Source organism: Rana temporaria, chromosome 8 (assembly GCF_905171775.1).
Source record: "Rana temporaria chromosome 8, aRanTem1.1, whole genome shotgun sequence".
Taxonomy (NCBI): domain Eukaryota; kingdom Metazoa; phylum Chordata; class Amphibia; order Anura; family Ranidae; genus Rana; species Rana temporaria.
Window position 1 is genome coordinate 92,841,170 of NC_053496.1, and position 22,347 is coordinate 92,863,516.

The 22,347-nt window shown below is 43.9% G+C and overlaps 1 protein-coding gene across 3 annotated transcripts in view; it reads right to left on the reverse strand.

Moving 5' to 3' along the window:
- Positions 1 to 22,347, reverse strand: part of NUDT13 (nudix hydrolase 13) — a 69,245-nt gene that overhangs the window by 14,879 nt on the left and 32,019 nt on the right. For all 3 annotated transcript variants that reach the window (XM_040362290.1, XM_040362291.1, XM_040362293.1), the window contains 5 exons: positions 17,175 to 17,314; positions 15,337 to 15,444; positions 11,944 to 12,050; positions 5,192 to 5,317; positions 1,637 to 1,748 (listed from right to left, as the gene is read on the reverse strand). In XM_040362290.1, coding sequence (XP_040218224.1) covers positions 1,637 to 1,748; positions 5,192 to 5,317; positions 11,944 to 12,050; positions 15,337 to 15,444; positions 17,175 to 17,314 — 593 coding nt within the window. The remainder of the gene's footprint in view (positions 1 to 1,636; positions 1,749 to 5,191; positions 5,318 to 11,943; positions 12,051 to 15,336; positions 15,445 to 17,174; positions 17,315 to 22,347) is intronic.

A 22,347-nucleotide genomic window follows, 5' to 3' on the forward strand; every position in this document is an offset into this window, starting at 1 on the left:
TTGCGGTCTGGCAAGGTCTTCCGGTTCTGGATTGGAAGGGCTAAATAAAAAACATTTAGGGAGGAAACTGTCAACACACATGAAAATGTGACTAGCAGCCCCAAACCCGAACCCTTTCCCGCACATACCTTGTGCGTGAGGGCTGGCCGCCTGTAGACGGTGACTGGTCCATAATTCCCGGACCTGCGTGTAAAGGGTGACGCTAATTCGGAACCAAAAAGGAACCTATGGTGCCGAACAATACAAAATAAAATGAGTATACTGCCCCTTTAAGAGTAAGAAATTTCTTAAATCATCTGTGTGTTTTTTTTATTTATTTTTTTTAAATAAATAAATGAACAGAACCAACCAAATAAAATCAATGCATATAAATAAATTAAATTTAGTATTAGAAAATAATTAAACAATTAATTGGAATAGACAATGTAGAAAGTGCACAGCAGGAAATGGTAAAATCAATTTAGCCAGAAGTAAAAGGATTTCTCACTGACCTGACAGCTTTAGCAGAGTATCACAGACGGTCAATCAGCTGCTCGCCTGTAGGGAAACCCAATGTACACAGGCCAGCAGCTGATTTTAAAAGGCCCGCCGGTGACGTCACACGTCCTCCACGTACGCGCCTGCGCAGTGGACCGCGAACCCACGGCGCCTGCGCAGCCGCCGCGGGAACCGACGGACTGCGCATGCGCGACCAAGCCTCGCTCCGGAAGTGGGTACAGCGCATGCGCGGGGCTCAGGCGATGGGGAACCAGGAAGCCACAGGCGTGCTGGAACGCAGAAGCGCTCCAGCCGCCACACATGTACAAACAGACAACATAGAATAACAAATAGGCGACTGCCATGGAGTAAGATAAAGATGGACCTTGCCAGCCGAATCCGGTCTTCAGCACACGCCACAGCATATAACAAGATATGCTGGGCAAGCTCTCCACCCGCCCATGGCTGGGATCCGAGCTGCACCGCTTAAAGTGTGCCCTTTTCCATTCCTTGAAGAAAATTATTCTGATCCATGGAGGAGGAAAAAAAAGGAACACTGAGTCTATTGGTGAGTTAACTTTTATGGGTATGGGGTCCTATCACATTGGAGAGGAGGCGGGATTAACCCACACGTAGGCTGCCATGGAGTCAGTCAGGAAATAGGTTTTTTTATATATTTTTGGGGATATTTATTACAGCAAAAAGTAAAAAATATATATTTTTTTTTCAAAATTGTCGCTCTATTTTTGTTTATAGCGCAAAAAACAAAAACCGCAGAGGTGATCAAATACCACCAAAAGAAAGCTCTATTTGTGGGAAAAAAAGGACGGCAATTTTGTTTGGGAGCCACATCGCACGACCGCGCAATTGTCAGTTAAATCGACGCATTGACCAACTAAATGGTCCGGGGCTGAAGTGGTTAAATAGGAAATACTGATTTATTTATATGCAAATGATCATTAGAACAAGCATTAGTAAATCTACATATGAAACACAATCAAATGTGCAACAGAAAGCACGTAAAAATGTGGAAGCCTTGTCAAACAGTTCTATTGGGTAAATGTTACAATACTAACGTATAGCGTGCTTGTGAAAATAGATTATTGTCTGCTGTAGAATCACAATATTATAGCTTATGTTGTATAGAGAAATCCTTTACCAATTTCACAGAAGCCTGCCAGGGCTGTGTACATCCCAGGTGGGAAGGTCTCCTGGTGAGCAAGCAAGCAACGGTTTCCACAAGACACCAGGGTGATGACAACTGGAGACATCTAAAAACACAATGAAATGCAAAGTCAGTCCTTCCCCTAAGCTACATTGGAAATTTCTTAACCACACTACTAAATTGACTTTGATCGCTTGCTGAGCGAGTAGCAGTTATAAGAAAACGTATAGCTTACACCAGGGGGGTCCAAACTTTTTTCAAAGAGGGCCAGATTTGATGTAGTGAACATGCGTGAGGGCCGACCATTTTGCCTGACATTCTTTGGACCATTAAAATTTGGTCTAAGTGTGTTCGTTTGAGCAACTAATACTCTGCCCAACAAGAATTCTCCCACCTTTGTGGCTGTGTGTGGTGAAGAGATGAGCGAGGTCGTGTTATTTGGATATACCGTATTTATTGGCGTATAACACACACCTTCGCTTTAAGAGGGAAGTTTCAGGGGAAAAAAATGTAAATAAAAAAACTGTATATATCCACATTAAAGTGGAACGGGGGCCGCAATTGGCCCCCGGGATGGACTTTGGACATGCCTGGCTTACACCATTGAAGAACTATTTGTTCTATAAGTTAGCTATTGATTGCTACTGATTATTCCCAGAAAGTATGAAGAACACATCGGGGCTGTTTAGCTAAGGCACAGTGCCCTATGTTAAAGAGTTTCTGTCGTCAACATACTAAACAAGGGTGTAAAAACACCAAGTATCGACGCTCTACATTTTAGTATTGTTAAAGACGTCCTGTGCTGAGACAAATATGGAGATTGTGGCCCGGATTCAAAAAGGAGATACGACGGCGTATCTCCGGATACGCCGTCGTATCTCTGAGTGTGCGTGGTCGTAACTATGCGACTGATTCAGAGAATCAGTTACGCATAGATTTCCCTAAGATCCGACCGGCGTAAGTGTCTTACACCGTCGTATCTTAGGCTGCATACTTACGCTGGCCGCTAGGTGGCGCTTCCGTATAGTTACGCAATGAATATGCTAATTAGGTAGATACGCCGATTCAGAAATGTACGTCCGGCCGGCGCATTTTTTTACGTAGTTTACGTTAGGCTTTTTCCGGCGTAAAGTTACCCCTGCTATATGAGGCGTAGCTAATGTTAAGTATGGACGTCGTTCCCGCGTCGAGTTTTTAAAATTTTACGTCGTTTGCGTAAGTCGTTCGAGAATAGGGCTGTACGTAAGTTACGTCCACGTCTAAAGCAATGACGATTTGCGGCGTAATTTCGAGCATGCGCACTGGGATTTTTTCACAAACGGTGCAATGCGCCGTTCGTAAACACCGTAAAATACCATTCATTTAAATAAAACACGCCCACATCATCCCCATTTGAATTAGGCGGGCTTACGCCGACACACATACGTTACGCCGCCGTAACTAAGGGCGAAAGTTCTTTCTGCATATGGAACTTGCGCCCAAATTTACAGCGGCTTACCGTATCTGAGATACGTTACGCCACCCGGAAAGATACTCCAATGTATCTGAATCCGGCCCTGTCTTTTTATAGGGAAAGGAATAATGATCTTTTGCAGTGCACGGATTTATTGTTGCTTTGATCCGACTTTAATGATATTCAATGGGTTGAAGTAGGATCAAAGTCGGACCAAAGTAGTGCAGGAACTTTTTTCAAAGTCGGACCGACTTGTGTTGGACCAGTTAAGACGGCTCTCATAGGGAAACATTGATTTTCACACGTCATGCGACATGAGCTCCCAATGTCGGAGCGTTTGTCATACCAGTGTGAACCCAGCCTCACTGCTGCTGTCAGGCTGGGTTCACACTTGTCCGACAAACGCTCCGACATTGGGAGCTCATTTCGCATGACGTGTGAAAATCAATGTTTCCCTATGAGAGTCGTCTTAACTGGTCCGACACAAGTCGGTGCGACTTTGAAAATGCTTCCTGTACTACTTTGGTCCGACTTTGATCCTACTTCAGCCCATTGAATATCATTGAAGTCGGATCAAAGTAGGAGCCTTGTCCTTACCATCCGACTTTTGACATCCGACATGTGATTACAGCAGCAGTAAAAGGAATTTATCTCACACTGGGATTGTTTTGATTGGTCAAAGAACAAGTCAGACTATCACAAAGTCGGATCAAAGTAGTATCCTGTTCATGAAAGTCGGACCAATGTAGGATCAATGTAGGACTGATGTCGCAGAGCAAAGTAGGATGAAAGTCGTGTAGTATAGTGTGAACCCAGCCTGAAAGTTGTATGCCTGTTGTGTAGTATCAATGTGAACCTGGCCTAATCACCATGTCGCATGCCAAAGTCGGATGGTTAGGACAAAGATCCTACTTTTGATCCGACTTCAATGATATTCAATGGACTGAAGTAGGATCAAAGTCGATCCAAAGTAGTACAGGGACTATTTTCAAAGTCGGGCCGACTTGTGTTGGACTAGTTAAGACGTCTCTCATAGGAAATCATTGGTTTTCACACGTCATGTGACATGTCCCAATGTCGGAGCGTTTGTCGGACCAGTGTGAACCCGACCTCAATGAGCATTGATGTGTGGGCACTGCCCCACTGCAAGGGGGCTTTTTTTCCTTTCCCTGGGGTTCAGCTTTAAAATGATTTTGTCATAACAACAATATATAAAAGGTGGCTGCAGAATTGCATGTGAAAATGCTTGCAGACTGGCTGTCTTATGCCTTCAGTACTTTCTGATTTACCAAACATGCAGAAAGTGAAGTCAGAATTCCTTGCTTGCTTGTTTTAGGTCAATAACTGAAATTATATCAGCATGGCATTTTCAGAATGAGAGGACATCACATGCAGTCTACATCCCCCTTTTTCAAAAACACTTTTCTCTTTGAATGCGAACTCCTGCCAAATGTTCCTGTTCTATCCAAGTATTAAGAATCCCTCATTAGTTCTATGCAAGTATCCCTCATTGACACAATGTGGTTATCAAAGAACCCCTCATTGATTCTATTTTGTTATCAAGAATCCCCTGTTGTTACTGTGTGGTTATCAAGAATAACCCATGAATTCTATGCAGTTCTCAAGAATTCCTCATTGATTCTGTGTGGTTATCAAGGATCCCCCATTGGGTCTATATGATTATCAAGGATAATTTGTATATGTTTATATTCAGCTGGAAATCATAGCACTGATATACCATACAGGATTTTAACATTAGACACTGGGACTGGTTTGAGGTTCACTAATGATCTGTACAAAGCCTGGCTAGAAATATCAATGATCATTATGAATAAATACAGAAACCTTGCTGGAATTATAACCAACAACTATCCTCCAAAAACAAGGAAGATTGTCATGTGTGTATCAGGATGACATTATAGTAATGACATTTTATAAGAATGCTTAAGCCAAAGACCAATCCCAGCTCTTTGTATTATAAAGGGCCTATAACTGAGCTCTGTGTCACTTCATTCATTGCGATTTATGATAACAATATAGCTTTTAGTGTGTTCATCTTTGTATTGTCTCCCCACATGACCTGCATGCTAACTCACCTGAGGGTAATAGATCATTCCATTAGAACTGCAAACTCGCTTACTGCCAGACACATTTTTCTGGGTGGGTTCTCCTGATTTACTGCAGTATTGATTATTTTCATGCCAACGAAGAAGAGCCTGTCCCTGTATTGGAGAGCAGCATAAGTTTAACAATGGTATATAAAACAGACCTATCAGTTGAAACATTGCTTAAAGCAAAACTTTAATCACAAAAATAAAAACTTGACGGGACTATGAATGCAGAAGAGAAATACCATGTCCTTTCTGTGTTAAAGTGGCTTACCTGTCTGTCCACCACTGTATACTGAGCTGTGCCCGCGCAGCTCAGTGTAGAAGTTCAGCAATGACGAGCTGACTGCACTCTGATGTCATCTCAGCCCAGCCAATTAAATTGGCCAGCGTTTGGTACCTGGAAGCCTCTGTGCTGAATATGTCAGCAGCCAGTACTGGAGTAAAGGTGAATATAGTTCTTCTTTAACCACTTCCATACCGCATCATTGTGAAATGACAGCGGCAGGAACCCCTCCCTGATCCGGGTGGACGTCATATGACGTCCTGTATTCCCGGCGATCTAGGGCGCGTGCGTGCCCGCGGCAGCGCTCGTGACCCGGCGCGGGTGCCCGGCGGCCGCGATTGCTGCCGGGTGCCCGCGATTGTCGGTAATCACGGCAGGAGTGTGGATCTGGGTGTGTAAACACACAGATCCACCTCCTGTCAACGGTGAGGAGACCAATGTGTGTTCCCAGTACAGAGGAACACACATCGGTCTCCTCCCCTTGAGAGTCCCCTCCTTTCTACAGTTAGAACACACCTTAGGGAACATGTTAACCCCTTCAACGCCCCCTAGTGGTTAACCCCTTCCCTGCCAGTCACATTTACACAGTAATCAATGCATATTTATAGCATTAATCGCTGTATAAATGTGAATGGTCCCAAAAACGTGTCAAAAGTGTCCGATGTGTTCGCCGCAATGTCACGGTCACAGTAAAAAATTGCGAATGGCCGCCAATACTAGTAAAAAAATTAATAAAAAAAAAAAGGCCATAAATCTATAACCTATTTTGTAGACGCTATAACTTTTGCGCAAACCAATCAATATACGATTATTGCGATTATTGCAATATATTTTTTTTAAATTGTGATATTTATTAAATAAAAAAGTAAAAAATATTGTGTTTTTTTTAAAAATTGTCGCTCTTCTTTTGTTTATAGCGCAAAAAATAAAAACCGCAGAGATGATCAAATACCACCAAACGAAAGCTCTATCTGTGGGGGGAAAAAACATAAAGATTTAGTTTGGGTACAGTGTTGCATGACCACGCAATTGTCATTCAAAGTGCAACAGCGCTGAAAACTAAAAATTGGTCTGGGCAGGAAGGGGGTGAAAATGCCCTGTATGGAAGGGGTTAAAGATAAACTTGTAATGAGACTGAATATGAGAGAAATATGTTGGGCCGCTACTTCAGACACTGGTCACCGTGAAATGTAAGACATGGCACGTTAAAGACAGAAAATAAATAAACATCCTTTGAGTGCAGAAAGGGTTTTCAGCCTGTGGCAATCCTGGTTAGATTAGCACTGATGATCCCTGTCAAAGCCTATCATGGACACTTGGGTTGATGAAAGAAGGAGACTGCTCTCCAACATGTCTGGGCAAGAGGTGAGCTAGAGCTGCTCCTCACATGGTATAAAGCTATTAAACAAAATATCTGCTTCTGGCTGTATTGTGCTTCTGTTACCACAAGTCTGTAGACCTCAAGGAAGAAAGTCACAGTGAAGATACTGGTATAACTTTCCCCGGGGGCACTTTCACCGTCCCCTTCGTTAGAACTTGTAAGATATCCATCATATAGTAAGGAAAATCTCAAGGACATGCCTGATACTCAGTATGTTTCAGTGTGACCTCATAGCCTTATGTCAATATGGAAGTCTATTTACATACCTGCAAACAGGGAATGCAGAGGACCCTTGTGCAGAGGGGCTTGAGTCTTTTCAGGGCCAGGCACTTGTCTGGGTGCCACCTAGCAAGGAGTTTAATGAGGACCTGTGCTGCTTCAGCCTTGTTCAATAAAAACCCTTTCACCTCTAGTTTTTGAGTACCAGCAAAAAAAATAATATAAGATGTTCACACTCCCTAAGGGGTGTCAACAAATTAAAACAGCGCTAACAAATATCTGTGCATATTTGACTATATGTGAAATACATTATTACAACCCATATATAATGATATAAATGATAATAAGCAAAATATACCCAGTTGAGAAATAAACAGGACAGTCTTTAAAACATTATTAAGAATGTGGCCAAAAAACAAACAAAAAAAAACAAAGTTCATGTGTTTAAGGATCCTGCGATCTTCAAATTTTCAAAAAACTTTCACCACACCCGACAGTGCTCAGTGACTCCTCCCCCATCAAATGGACACTCACCGGATAGGTATGCCTCACACTCTCGATGTAATCCAAATATGACTACATCAGATATAAGGTGGAACTGATTGGATGTCATATTTGGATTACATCTATACTGACGGGAACACCTACATCTGATAAGGTTTTTGTGCCAAAACACAAGAGTGTGAGGCATACCTATCCGGTGAGTGTCCATTTGATGGGGGAGGAGTCACTGAGCACTGTCGGGTGTGGTGAAAGTTTTTTGAAAATTTGAAGATCGCAGGATCCTTAACACATGAACTTTGTTTTTTTTTGGCCACGTTCTGAATAATTTTTTAAAGACTGTCCTCTTGCACTTTTAGTGCGTTCACTTCACATTTAAGTTAATCACGGGTGTTTATTATTACAGTCACAGTTTAGTGTTTATTTCTCAACTGGGTATATTTTGCTTATTATCACTTTATATCATTATATATGGGTTGTAATAATGTATTTCACATATAGTCAAATATGCACAGATATTTGTTAGCGCTGTTTTAATTTGTTGACACCCCTTAGGGAGTGTGAACATCTTATATTCTTTCTGTTCACCTATTTTTTAAGCAGCAGCTAGGCATCATTCACTCCTCCACAGGCGCAACGGTGGGCGGCTATTAGGGCGCATTCTATAGATCACCCATTGTTTCTATCAAAAAAAATAATATGCTTTCTGAATCCCAACACTGGCCATACACCAAGACGCCTTTCAAACGGGAAGCCCGATCAGGTCTTCCTGTCCGTTCTTTTAAGTGGACCCAATCGGACAACCCATTGGCCTCTATGGAGACAGACATGTGTTCATTGAAACCCGCCAACATCTGCTCCAAACCTATCTACTAAAAACAGACAGATGGGGGATCTGCACGTGGGGTGTGAGAACCGCCGGAGCTCATCCTTAGTGGACAGATTCCCCACTGAGCAGATGGACTCCTGGCAGAGTCTGCCTCATGTGAAAGGGGCCTAAGGGCTCTTTTAGAGGGGTGGCTGGTAAGAGGTAAAAACAGTTTTACCGCCCACCCAAATGCTAACATGCCAAGGCTGCGATGCTGTGTGGTATTTTTTATTTGGGCTGCAGAGTTTGACAGGTGGCACCGCAGGTGGCAGGCACTGAATTTAATGGGAGCCCATTGCAAAACGCATGGCTTGCTGTTACTCTGTAATCTTTTTCTCTACATACCCCCCTTGGGATGGAAAAAAAAAAACAGGCATTCAGGAGGTAGCAGGGTTGCTGCTAAACCGCCCTCTTAGGCTGGATTCACACCTATGCAGTTTTAAGACTTTTTGACAACAAACCTCAGACGGACCTGTTTTTGCAGACAATCCGACCGTGTGCTCCATCGGACAAACTTTTTCGCTTATTGATCGGACAAATGTTCGCTGTGAGAACAGACAAACTTTCCAGCAACAAATGTGTGATGGAGCAAATCCGATCGTGTGTACACAAGTCCATCGGACTAAAGTCCAAAGTACAAACACACATGTTCAGAACCAGTGCTAAAGATCAGACAACAATAGCAGAAGTTGCCCAAAGGGTGGCAGTAAAGAGCAGAAAAAAAACGTGATTTGGTGAAAGTTGGCTGAAAAAGTCCTGCCATGTGTATGCATACCAAGTTTACGGACAACGCCCTTTGGAAAGAAATCCACAGAAAAGTCTGATGGAAGTCCGATCATGTGTATGAGGCTTTAGTGCTCTTTGCATTTTGCAGATTTGCACTACAGAACGTGCTCCATAGGAAACCCTGTTAAATGGACTGTAGTGCAAATCTGCAAAATGTGAAAAGCACTAAAACTGCATAGATGTGAATCCAGCCTGAGTAGCAATCCACTGCAGATTGCTTTTTAGAGGGCGGTAAGCACATGACACTTGCCGACTGCATGTCATTGCTTTAACCACTAGGTTTGGAACAGCAGCTGTAAATACTAGATTATGAATTTTCACAGTTTTGTATATATTTTCTCACTATTGGCACAAGTGTACAGTATATATATTTTACACCAGCAAGCACTGCTGCCTGTCATAAATTTAGGCCAATATGTATTCTGCTCCCTGTTTTTGGTAAAAAAAATTCTAATAATATTGATTGGTTTACGCAAACGTTATAGTGTCTACAAACTATGGGATATATACTGGAATTTTTTATTTAATACTAGTAATGGTGGCGATATAGCGGGACTGTGATTTTGCGGCGGTTAATCGGACACTGACACTTTTCACGAACCAGAGACACAAATACCGTGATCAGTGCTAAAAATATGCACTGTGACTGTACTAATGACACTGGCTGGGAAGGGGTTAAACATCTAGAGTGGTCAAAGGGTTAACTGTGTGCTTAACCAGTGTTTTTTTTGTACTGTATATGCTGCTTTTACTAGGGGAAGAAATGGATTTGATTCCCTGCTTTGCAGGAACACAAAATCTATCCCTTCCCACCTGTCAGAACGGAACTCTGCCTTGTTTACATAGGCAGACCTCCGATCTGAGTCCCTGCCCAACAGTCGTCAGGTGGCGGCAGACATCGAGTCTCCAGGACCCACAGATCATCTTCTGCTGTAAATACTCACAGCAATAGCCGCGTGCTAAAGTCCGATGGATTTCTGTACACACGATAGGACTTTGCACGATAGGACTTTTGTTGCCGAAAAGTTTGTCCGTTTGCAGAGCAAACTTTTGTCCGATGAAAACCGAAAAACTTTGAAGCGTACACACGGTCGGATTTTTTTGAAAACCTAATTTTGAAGTTTGTTGTCAAAAACTCAGATCGTGTGTATGGGGCTTTAGGCACTGGAGAACGATAGTTGTCCATTTATGTTGGCAGTTGACAATAAATACAGGCAAGACAATCAATTCACAAAGCTTTATACAGGGATAAGGATAACGTAAAAAAATAAAAATTATGAAATTTAAAAATTGCATTCACATGGCCGAAATAAAGATTCGTATCCCTGTGGCCTCGTACAGACGAGCGGACATGTCCGATGAAAACGGTCCGCGGACCGTTTTCATCGGACATGTCTGCTAGCAGACGTGACGGCGACGATGACGCGGCTACGTGCGCGAACCTGGAAGTTCAATGCTTCCACGCATGCGTCGAATCACTTCGACGCCATGCGCGGGTTCTCGGGCCAGCGGACATGTCCGATGAGTCGTACTGACCGTCGGACATGTCCGACGGACAGGCTTCCAGCGGACATGTTTCTTAGCATGCTAAGAAACATTTGTCCGCTGGAAACCTGTCCGGTCGGCCGGAAAATTGTCCGGTCGGCCCTACACACAACCAAACATGTTCGCGGAAACTGGTCCGCGGACCAGTTTCAGCAGACATGTTCGGTCGTGTGTACGAGGCCTGTGTGTTAGTTTTGTGAACTGAGCCTATAATGTTGAAGAACAATCTTTTTCCAATTGTCGGAACGTTGCCTGAATAATAAAGTAGATGTGCATTCAAATGTAGACCATTGCTGAGATAAAGGGCTAGATTCAGGTAGGGGCGCGCATTGTTCCGGCGCAGCGTATCGTATTTACGCTACACCGCCGTAAGTTAGCGAGGCAAGTGCTGTATTCACAAAGTCCGTGGAATTTCCCAGTGTGCATTGCTCCAAAGTACGCCGCAAGGACGTCATTGGTTTCGACGTGAACGTAAATTACGTCCAGCCCCATTCACGGACGAGTTACGCAAACAACGTAAATTTTTCAAATTTCGACGCGGGAATAACGGCCATACTTAACATTGCGTGCGCCTCCTAATAGCAGGAGTAACCTTACGCCGAAAAAGCCTAAACGTAAAAAAATAGTGCCGGGCGTACGTAAATTTGTGAATCGGCGTATCTAGGTCATTTGCATATTCTACGCCGAAAACTACGGGAGCGCCACCTAGCGGCCAGCGTAAATATGCATCCTAAGATACGACGGTGTAAGAGACTTACGCCAGTCGGATCTTAGGCTAATGTCGGCGTATCTTGCTTTGAATTTACGTGGCGTATCTATAGATACGCCGGCGTAATTCAATGCTGAATCTGGCCCAAAGTGTATAGTGAATGAGCACAAAAAACATTGGTCAGATTGTCATGCACTGACCTCATCTGTGCTCACTCATTGGTTAGTTTGTGCTCATGTACTTGATACAGAACTGGGAAGCAAATTAATTTTCTATAGGTTACCCGCATTACCGGAAGAAAGCATTTCCAGCTTAGTAAAATTGAGGAATGGATGCTTCATACTCAGGGATATCCTAGTAATACAATATTGTGCAATGCAGCTTAATATTGGATATGAAAATCAACAAAAAACATAATAGCAAAATATGAACATGAATGAAATACCCGAGACAACAAGGATCCATCTCTTCCATCAATTTTCACAATAGCTTTACGGAAATCTGTAAACTTTCCTGATAATTCTTTCTCCAAATTGGATTGTTCCAGGGTCCCTAGGAAAAATGAACATATACCAGTCATAAGGCAGTCGACAAATTCGCACATTGATGTAACACAGGGTCATCAGGCTAAGCAAGTCTTACTGGTTTAAAACAAAATAGTGTCAAATAACTAAATAGCAAAAAAAGAAATAATGTTAGTTGTTAGACTGGGTCGCTGCTGCTCTTAAATGGTCTATATGGACACATACACTTTATAATATGGGAGAAGAATGGAGCAGCGGCACTTTCTCTGTGCGGGAGTGACGTCATCGCGGCTCCGGCCAATCACATCGCTGGAGCCGCGATACCCGGAAGTAACTCAGGTATCAATGGCGGCGGCGGTGGTGAGGAACGAGAGTAGCTTCGGGGGGCTTCGATCTTAGGTAAGTAATTCATAATGAGCTAGTATGCTATGCTGTCATAGTGTGATTATATGCTATGAATTCTGATGCCAAATAGCTAAGCTTTTGATATATAATTTGCATATTTTTGCACGGTGCCCTTTAAAGCTAAGAAATGCTCCCTTGCAGTGGTGCTATTCCTGCACTGCAAGGGTTAAATGCATGTTCAAGTCTAGGAGCCCATGAAAGGACGCTCCCTTTGCTCCCTCTATGCTGTAAGATCGGTCCCTAAAGCCTCTTCTCCCATACATTTTTGGGGTTGCAAGTCCTCCAGCGTCATCAAGTCCAATTCAATTCTTTCCCCGCAGATGGGCTTTAAAAACCTTTCCATGAATAGAAATACTGCATGGAGGATCCTAACATCATAGAAAGCATCCTCATCTGATACAGGAAAATTCTATTATTACTCAGATTTTTAGCTCACTCCAAGGGTTAAATGTTTATTCTGTCTAGGTGTGCATTGATAAGGTTTATCACTTACCCTATGCCTTGGTGCAGGAGGCTTCAGCACTGTTCTTCTCTACCCAAAGCTCTGGTCTGTGGACAGGCTCTCAGCGTCATCACATACAATGCAGAGCTATTAACCCCGCATTGTACGTGGAGGAAGTGTGCTTGTGACTGTGGCCTTGAGGCCGCATCGCTTGACAGGCCGCAGCGCTTGACAGACCGTATGGATTAAGGGAGCCTGCTGGAGCCAGCAATAAGGTAAGTATAACACCTTATTGTTTTTGTTTTTGTGTTTGTATGGTTATGTGTGTTCTCTGTCTCTTGTCTGTGTTCATAGCACTATCTCTTAGTTTTTTTTTTAGAAAAACTCTAATGCCGCGTACACACGACCGTTATTCATGTCATGGAAAAAAAATTACGTTTTCCTTGACGTGATTTGTCATGATTCCTCTCAAGCCTGCCTTGCATACACACGTTCGTAAAATAAAAAAAAGTTGCGCAAAGTGCGGTGACGTACAACACGTACGACGGCACTATAAAGGGGAAGTTCCATTTGAATGGTGCCACCCTTTGGGCTGCTTTTGCTAATTTCCCTGTCTCATAACTTGCACGTTTTTTTCCCCCTCGTTAAAGCATACACACGACCGTTTTTCACTATGTGAAAAACGACGAGAAAAAATAGAGCAGGTTCTAAAAAATTTCGGCCATTTTTCTCGTCGAGAAAAATGCTCTGGAGCATACACACGACCAATTTAAAAAATTGCATTTTTCTCATCATGAAAAATGGTTGTGTGTACGTGGCATTACAGTATTGTGAGTGAAGTTGCCATGACATTTAGAGTTGCATTATGAATTATTATATCGTGTGCAAATTGTGAAATCAATACATTTTGTACCTTTTAGAATTAACCCTGACTAAGACCCTCTGTCACCAAAGTAGCTGCTATCTGACCCTGGTAGTCTTGCCTGGGTCTCACTTTATATGCTCTGTTTGGTTAGACTATGGTAAGAGCACCATATATTGGTGAGTGGTATAAGGGTATAGCTAATTAATACTTTTTGTGGACTCCCCTTTTTTTTTAACCTTATTTTTCTAACCCTGGACTAAAGAAGCATAACCTTTGCAGTGTGGTTTGGGGGGTCCACCGCAAGGATAGATTTTGCCACATTTTTGGAGTTCAGTTTTAATGTAACACAGCAATAATGTAACTGGAATTCTTATAAACATACATTTGTATTTTTAAAGTAATAACTACAAAATAAGCTTATGCTGTAGAAAAACTAAAAAGTTCTCATAGGCTGCATTCACTTATGTAACTTGTCCTGCAACTTTAGGGCTAGATCCACAGTGAGAGTACGCCGGCGTATCTATTGATACGCCGGCGTACTTTCAAATTTCCTGCGTCGTATCTTTTGTTTGAATCCTCAAACCAAGATACGACGGCTTCTGGGTTCGATCCGACAGGCGTACGGCTTTGTACGCCTTCGGATCGTAGGTGCAATACTTTGGCGCCCGCTGGGTGGAGTTTGTGTCGTTTTCCGCGTCGGGTATGCAAATTGGGGATTTCCGACGATCCACGAACGTACGCGCGGCCGTCGCATTTTCTAACGTCGTCTGTAGTCTGCTTTTTCCGGCGTATAGTTAAACCTGGTATTTTGCCGCATATAGATAGACTTGCCATGTTAAGTATGGCCGTCGTTCCTGCGTCGAAATTTGAATTATTATTTTTTTTCCGTAAGTCGTCCGTGAATAGGGATGGAAGTAACTCACGTCTAAGTTAAAAAAATGAAGTCGTTGCGACGTCATTTCGTGCAAAGCACGGCGGGAAATTTCTGGACGACGAATGCGCAGTTCATTTGGCGCGGGGACGCGCTTCATTTAAATGAAACCCGCCCCCTACCCGCCGATTTGAATTCCGCCGCCAGAAATACACTACGCCGCCGTAACTTACGCCGCAAAATCTTTGTGGATTTGAAATTCTGCCATGTAAGGTACGGCGGCGTAGCGTATCTCTGATACGCTGCGCCTAACTAAATGTATGTGAATCTGGCCCTTAGACACTAAATTCGAATGACAAGTCGCACCCCATGTTTTTCAATGACAACCGTTCAAATATGTGCGACTTAAAGTCTTTAAAAAGGTTCCTGCACTACTTTGGTCTGACTTTAATGGTACTCGAGTGCCATAGACTGCAATGTAAACCCTCAAAAGAAGGTTATTGGTGTGACAGTTGTCCATTATCATTGATCAAAGCCAAACATGCATCCAAGTCGCACCAATCCTAAATTGCGTCAAAGTTGCACTCTAATTCGCATGACTTTAGAGTTGTACAAGTGTGAATGGAGCCTTATAGCAAGTTGTGAAAACAGAAAATTCAATGCAAAAGAAACATTGATAGTATAATCTCACTTAAATTAAAATGTATAGAAGAACAACAAAATCCACTTACCTAGGTCCAGTGCAAATTCCGCAGTGCATGATTCTGAGCAACCAACAAGAACTGACTCCTCCAAGGTCAACTTGTCTGTTCCGTGCTGGCTGAGGGTTTTCATTAACTCTATAAAGCCAAAAGGACGTATTATAAAATTATTATAAAACGTGGTCCATACAGCACTTAATAATGTCTTGTCTTATAGTGTAACTAAAGGCACTATTTTAGTTTTGGAGAGAGTTTAGAACCCCTGGCAGTTTTTATTGCTGTCTGTGCCCCCATTAGGGATATTTGTCCAGTTTACAGTTATCATTAAAAATAAAATCTGTGAAAATAAAAGAAAATCCCATATTTTGGGTAGACACAAAAACACTAATTAAGGGGAAATCTTCCATAGGGGATACTAATTCTGGTAATCCAGGCGACACCCCAGGATTCCCTCACTTCCTGTCCTTTGCTATGGGACAGAAAATGAAAGGTAATCTACCCAATGGGACACAGATGGAAAAAAAAAAAACACGGACAGGGGTTATAACCCTTCCTTTATTCTATCCAAAATTAAAAAAATAAGTTTGCCTTTAGCTACATTTTAACTATATCCACAAAATAAGTCGGAGATGAAAGGTCACATGATCACTGGTCTGAGCTTGGAGCAGGTTACTTATTCACAAACATTAACTGTCAAAGCCTGCAGTTGCTGCTGTGATAAAGGTTTGACTTGGGGGCGGGGAGCATGGGATACCCCCAGTGCCGATCCTGACCTTCCTGGGGCCCTAAGAAAAATGACATGTCACATTAAAGTTGAGAGTCGAGAAGTGGCGGGGGGGGCTGCCGAAAAATGACATGTCACATTAAAAAGTTGAGAAGCGGGGGCGCTACCGACAGTGACATTAAAGAAAGATTAAAGTTGGGAAGCGGAGGGAGGGTGTGTTTTGCTGTCGGAAATTACATCTTACATTAAAGTCAGAAGCGGGGGGTGCTTACTTTTTACCTCTTCTCCCATGCAGCCAGTGAGTTGAGAAGCGGGGGGAGGAGCCAAAAATGACTTCTCACAAGGCGGGGCCTCTAGTAATTTGGGGGGCCCTCCGCAGCTTTGCGGGGCCCTAAGCGGCTTGCATAGTAAGCCTATAGGGCGAATCGGCCCTGGATACCCCTAATAAAGGAACTTTGAGTAAATAGAGGACACCTTTTTCTGCCAGCTTGTCTGTCTCTGTGTCATAAAGCCAAGAAGGTAGATGACACTAAGTTCCCACAATGATCTCTTCTGACTGAGTAATCAGCTAGGGCCTCCTTGTAGAGCTGAGCACTCTTCACAGTCACTAAGCCTCCAAAATCTGGTCAATTTACTGGAAATTCTTCAGTGAGGGTAAAACAAGCTCACAATAGCACAGGAAAGCTGGACATCCTCCTCCAACTTCCACTGGGTACTCTTCAGCGAGCTCTACAAACCAAAATTTAAATCTGGGCTTTTGAATAGGCCCCTCAGAGTCATAAGAGGGCCAATGAAAGCTGCAGAGCTGGAGGATTGTCTGTGTAAATCCAGGAAGTGAACAGGCAGCAGCTTCAGCTGCTCACAGTTAAAATGGTTACAGCCAGACTCAGTGGAGGGAGATTTCTGCAGCATATTTGGCAAGTACTGTACAGAATCACAGTATATATAAAATAATATGCAAAGTGGTTGGAGGGAAGCTTCAGAATGGCAAAGATGTTTTTATTACAAATTATGTGAGCAGACTGCCGTTGCTCTTTAACTTAAATTTCATTTTACATTTAATTTGTATATTTTTGAGGTGAAAAGGAAAGAAAATATATTATTACATATTGCAACAATCAGGAAACAAGAAGTTCAAATTTACCTGAACAGCTTAACACTGGTGCATAATAAGTACTGTCAGACTTGCGTACAAGGGGTGAAAGATTGTGGAACAGATAAAATGATCCTAATTTTAGCGCCTGGCGACAAATTTCATCATTTTCCTTTAATTCAAACAGGAAGCTGTGGATAAATAACAACATAATGTTAAGCAATATATTTTCACAGAACACGGAAAAGCGAGAAGAGGAACTATTATGTTTTATTGTTTGTTTGCACAATGGATGCATCCACAGAGAATAATAGCACAGTAAATAGGTTTCTCCTTGGGAAGTGGCATTCTGTTTTAGTCTTTTTATGTCATGATGAGTAATCTTTATCAACCTTATCAGATTGTGTATGTCACTTCTAGTGCATGAGGGTGGGCTTAGTACCCTCCCCATAACCACTAACAACATGTTTACATGTTCCGATTTAAGTGCCTTTATATCTGAATGTACAAGCTGCAAGGCTAACTTTTCATATGCAGTATAAGTCTGGGTTCACACTTCATTTGGATACGGCTCACAGCAGGGGTCCGGTGCGTCTTGTCTTGGTGCTCCATTCTTTATGGAGCACTGCAGGTGAGCGCTGCAGGGAGGGAGAGACAGAGGAGCGGAGGGGGGCGGCAGTCCGCTGTCACTGAACCCGGCCCACTGAGCCATCGGCCCACCGGAAAACTCCCTGTAGTCCCAATGGCCAGTCCATCCCTGATTGCCAGGTCAGCAGGGCTGGACTGGGACAAAAATGTGGCCCTGGACTTCATCCAGACTGGCCCATTTTGACAGGTCTCTCCCATGGCGGCCGGACAACTCCCGCACCCCCCCGGCCCCCCAAGCCCCCTCTCCCCCTTTACTGGCCACTAGCCGTTCTACTTTATTAGAGTAGAACGGCTGGTACTGGTACTCTTATAGGCAGTACCAGTGGGGAAGCTAGACATTATTTCACCCGGGGCAAAGAATCAGTTTGGTGCCCCCCCTTATGGGACAAGATTAGGCAGAAGTGAGAAACTCCCAGGCCATAGCTGTTGAGACAGCTGTCTGTCCTCTCCCCATGCTCCTCTGTCGTTGTCCCTGCTCCTCTGGTCCTCCCCCTGCTTCTGTGTTCCCCCCAGGTGAGCGCTGTTGGGAGGGAGAGGAGGTGAGCGCTGTGGGAAGGGAGAGACAGAGGAGCGGAGGGGGCGGCGATCCGCTGTCACTGAAGCCGGCCCACTGAGCCATTGGCCCACCGGGAAACTCCCTGTAGTCCCAATGGCCAGTCCATCCCTGCAGGTCAGTAACACAATAGGCTCAGTTCACAAAGCTTACACACTAGGACAGGGGTCTCCAAACTTTCTAAAGAAAGGGCCAGTTTACTGTCCTTCAGACTTTAGGGGGGACAGGACTTTATCCAGTGGGGGTAAACTATGCCTGATCTTTGATATTAGGGGGAGAAATAGTTGGTGTCGTTGGGAGGAATAGTGCTCCATTTTTGTTGTCAGTGGAAGGAATAGTCCCCTATTGTTAGTTGTCAGTGGATGGAACAGTGTCCCACTCTGTTGGTGTCAGTGGCTGGCAGGAATTATGCCCCAATGTTGGTGTCAGTGGCAGGAATAATGCCTCAAGGGCCGGATAAAGGCAAGCAAAGGACCGCATCTGGCCCCAAGGCTGTAGTGTGGAGACCAGTGCACTAGGATAAGCATACTTTTTTTTTAATGGCTTATTTTAAACTACCGTATATACTCGAGTATAAGCCGAGGTACCTAATTTTACCACAAAAAAAAATGGGAAAACGTATTGACTCGAGTATAAGCCGAGGGTGAGAATGCAGCATCCACTGTAAGCGGAAAAGAGGGTCAACAGCCCATTTGCACGTCTCACTATGCCCATTGCAACCTCACTGTGCCAACCTCACTGTGCCCATTGCAACCTCACTGTGCCCGTCCTCACTATGCCCGTCCTCAGTGTGCCCGTCATCACTGTACCTGAAAATGAGAGGCTGCGGGCGTCCATTCAATGTTTAAAACTCGCGGTCTCCTCCTGTACCCTTCCGTGATAGGCAGCTTACACAGTTCCGCCTATCACGGACGTTGTCTCATCCTCGGACTCAGTTTCCCAGCAGACACTGGGAACAGTGTTCCGCCAATTACGGACGTCCGAGGATGAAAAGGCGTCCGTGATTGGCAGAACAGTGAACATAGTGTCTGCTGGGATGGGTGAGGATGAGAGAACGTTCGTGATAGGCATTTCTCAGCAGACAGAGTTCCGCCTATCACGGAAGGGACAAGAGGAGACCACAAGTTTTTTTAAATGATGGATGCCTGCAGCCTCTCAATATTTCCAGGTACACTGACTCGAGTATAAGCCAAGGGGGGCATTTTCAGCCCAAAAAAAGGGCTGAAAATCTCGGCTTATACTGGAGTATATACAGTAAGTCTGATGAGAAATAAAAAAATACCAGTCACATAGTTAAAAAGATTCTTATCCCTGTGTTAAAGCTTTGTTAACTGAGCCTAATGTCTTTGAAAAAACTTCTCTACCCAGGGGCGGACTAACCATTCAGGCACTTGGGCACTGCCCGAGGGCCCCATGCAACTAAGGGGGCCCCATCAGGGTTGCCAGCCTCAGTAAAACCAGGGACGGTATGTAAAAATCTGTGTTTTTATAAAAATTAAAAATGATTTTATAAAAAGATTATAGCTGCCCCCGCCTCTCCAGTACCTTTTCAGTGTGTGTATTTGTATACTGTGTGTATGTATACTGTGTGTATACTGTGTGTCTGTGTGCGTGTGTATACTGTGTATGTATACTGTATGTATGTGTATACTGTGTGGCCCCATAATCTATTGCCTGGGGGCCCCATAATCTCCTATTGCCCGGGGGCCCCCATAATCTCCTATTGCCCAGTGGCCCCATGAGTTGTCAGTCTGCCCCTGTCTCTACCTATCTCAGACTCAACTGTATCTTTTTGCTTGGAAAACTTATTCCCACCCATCCCTGACTCAGCAGTCTCCTTGTAAATGCCACTGCCCCTCATTACCAGCACAGCACCTGGAAATGAGACTATCCCATCTCTAACTTAGAATCTAAGACTGCTTTCACATTGAGGCACTTTACAGGCGCTATAACGCTAAAAATAGCTCCTGCAAAGTGCCTTGAAAGAGCATCTCCTCTCACTCCAATGTGAAAGCCTGAGTGCTTAAGTTGGCTTAAATAAAAGATTATTAGGTAGATTCAGAAAGAGTTAGGCCGGCTTATCAGTAGATAAGCCGACCTAACTCAGAATCTACGCTGACTTATGTTTAAGTGTATTCTCAATCAGAGATACACTTAAACATATCTAAGATACGACGGCTTGCGCCGTCCTATCTTAGGTTGCAATATTTCGGATGGCCGCTAGGTGGCGCTTCCATTGCAGTCGGCGTAGAATATGTAAATTAGTAGATACGCCGATTCACGAACGTATGCCCAGCCGACGCAGTACTTTTACGCCGTTTACGTTAGAGCTAGGCCGCCTAAAGTTAGAGCTAGGCCCTAGTTGGAATAGTAATGTTAAGTATGGCCACCGTTCCCGCGTCGAAATTCGAAATTTTTACGTCGTTTGCGTAAGTCGTCCGTGAATCGGGATTTACGTAGTTTACGTCCACGTCGAAATCAATAGGCCCGTGCGGCGTACTTAGCCGCAATGCACACTGGGAAGTGTAGGCGCAGTTAAAAAAAAACGTCAAAAACGTAAGGTCAAGCCCCATTAACATAAAACACGCCCCCTTACACACATTTGAATTAGGCGCCCTTACGCCCGCCCGCTTTAGGCTACGCCGCCGTAACTTAGCAGGCAAGTACATTGTGAATCATGTACTTGCCTAGCTAACTTACGGCGGCGTAGCCTAAACACACTAAGCTACGCCGCCGCAAAGTTGCGGCCATCTTACTGAATCTAGCTAATATATACCGGTACATACACTAAGGCCCGGATTCACAAAGCACTTACGCCGACGTAAGTGCAAATGTGCGCCATCGTATCTGTGCGCAAGACCCACAAACAGAGATGCGCCTAAAACCAGGCTACACCCCGCCGACGTATCTTGCTTACGCCGGCGTAGAGTGGGCGCACATTTAGGCTGGGAGCATGGTGCCGCTCCCATTGATTAGTCATTCAAACATGCAAATGAGGGAAATACGGCGATTCACGAACCTGCGTGCGCCCGACGCAGGCTACGAGAGGTGCGTGTAATTTGTACGTCCGGCGTAAAGATAAGCCCCATAAAGGAAGTGTAACCCAGCAGCAGACATGCAAAGGTCTGCACCAGGGAACACAAGCCGGCCAAGCCGGCGTATTTTACGTTGGACGTGTGTCTGGATGGGCGTAGGTTACGTTCATGGCGTACGCAGTGATCCGGCGTATCTTAGGCAGTTGTCCCGACGTGGTTGTGAGCATGCGCAGAGGGATGCGTCCACGTCACGACGCATGCGCAGTTCGTTAAACTGGCGCTCGGACCATCATTTGCATGGGGTCAGGCCTTATTTGCATGGGTCAAGCCCACTTCCACCTACGCCAACCTGCGCCTTCGAAACCTACGCCACGCCGACGCAGCGTTGGGAGCACTGGCTTCCTGAATTCCATGCTTGCCTCTCTGCGCTGCGTAGCGTACATTGGTTTGCGCTACGGGGGCGTAATGTGCGCCCGCTCTCTGTGAATCTGGGCCAATATGCCTACATTTGTTTTATATTAGGTAACAAAAAAACTTTAAACTTCTGAATGGGCACACATGGGCTGATCTGTTTACAGAGAAAGGGGAAATAAGGTTGTCATTTGCATACTGTAACTATGTGCCACTCCTACATACACTGTAATTATGTTTTAAAATATCAAATACAAAGCAGTGAATTCATTCTCAAAATAGCTCTGTTTCACCAGATTTCCAAGCCACGTAATTTTACTGCTGGAAATTTCATCATACGATCCTGCCCAGAGCTAAGTACACAATAACATTCCTAAGCGCAGAGTATTAAATGGCAATTGAGTTTCCTCAAGAGTTCTTCTCATACTTAAAGAAGGCAAATCAAATAAATGTTATAAAGAGTTAAAACCAATGATAATAGAAATAAAATTAATACTACCACAACTAACTATATATATATTTTTTATCAGCAGATATTAAAGGGGTTGTAAAGGTTCGTTTTTTATTTTCTGAATAG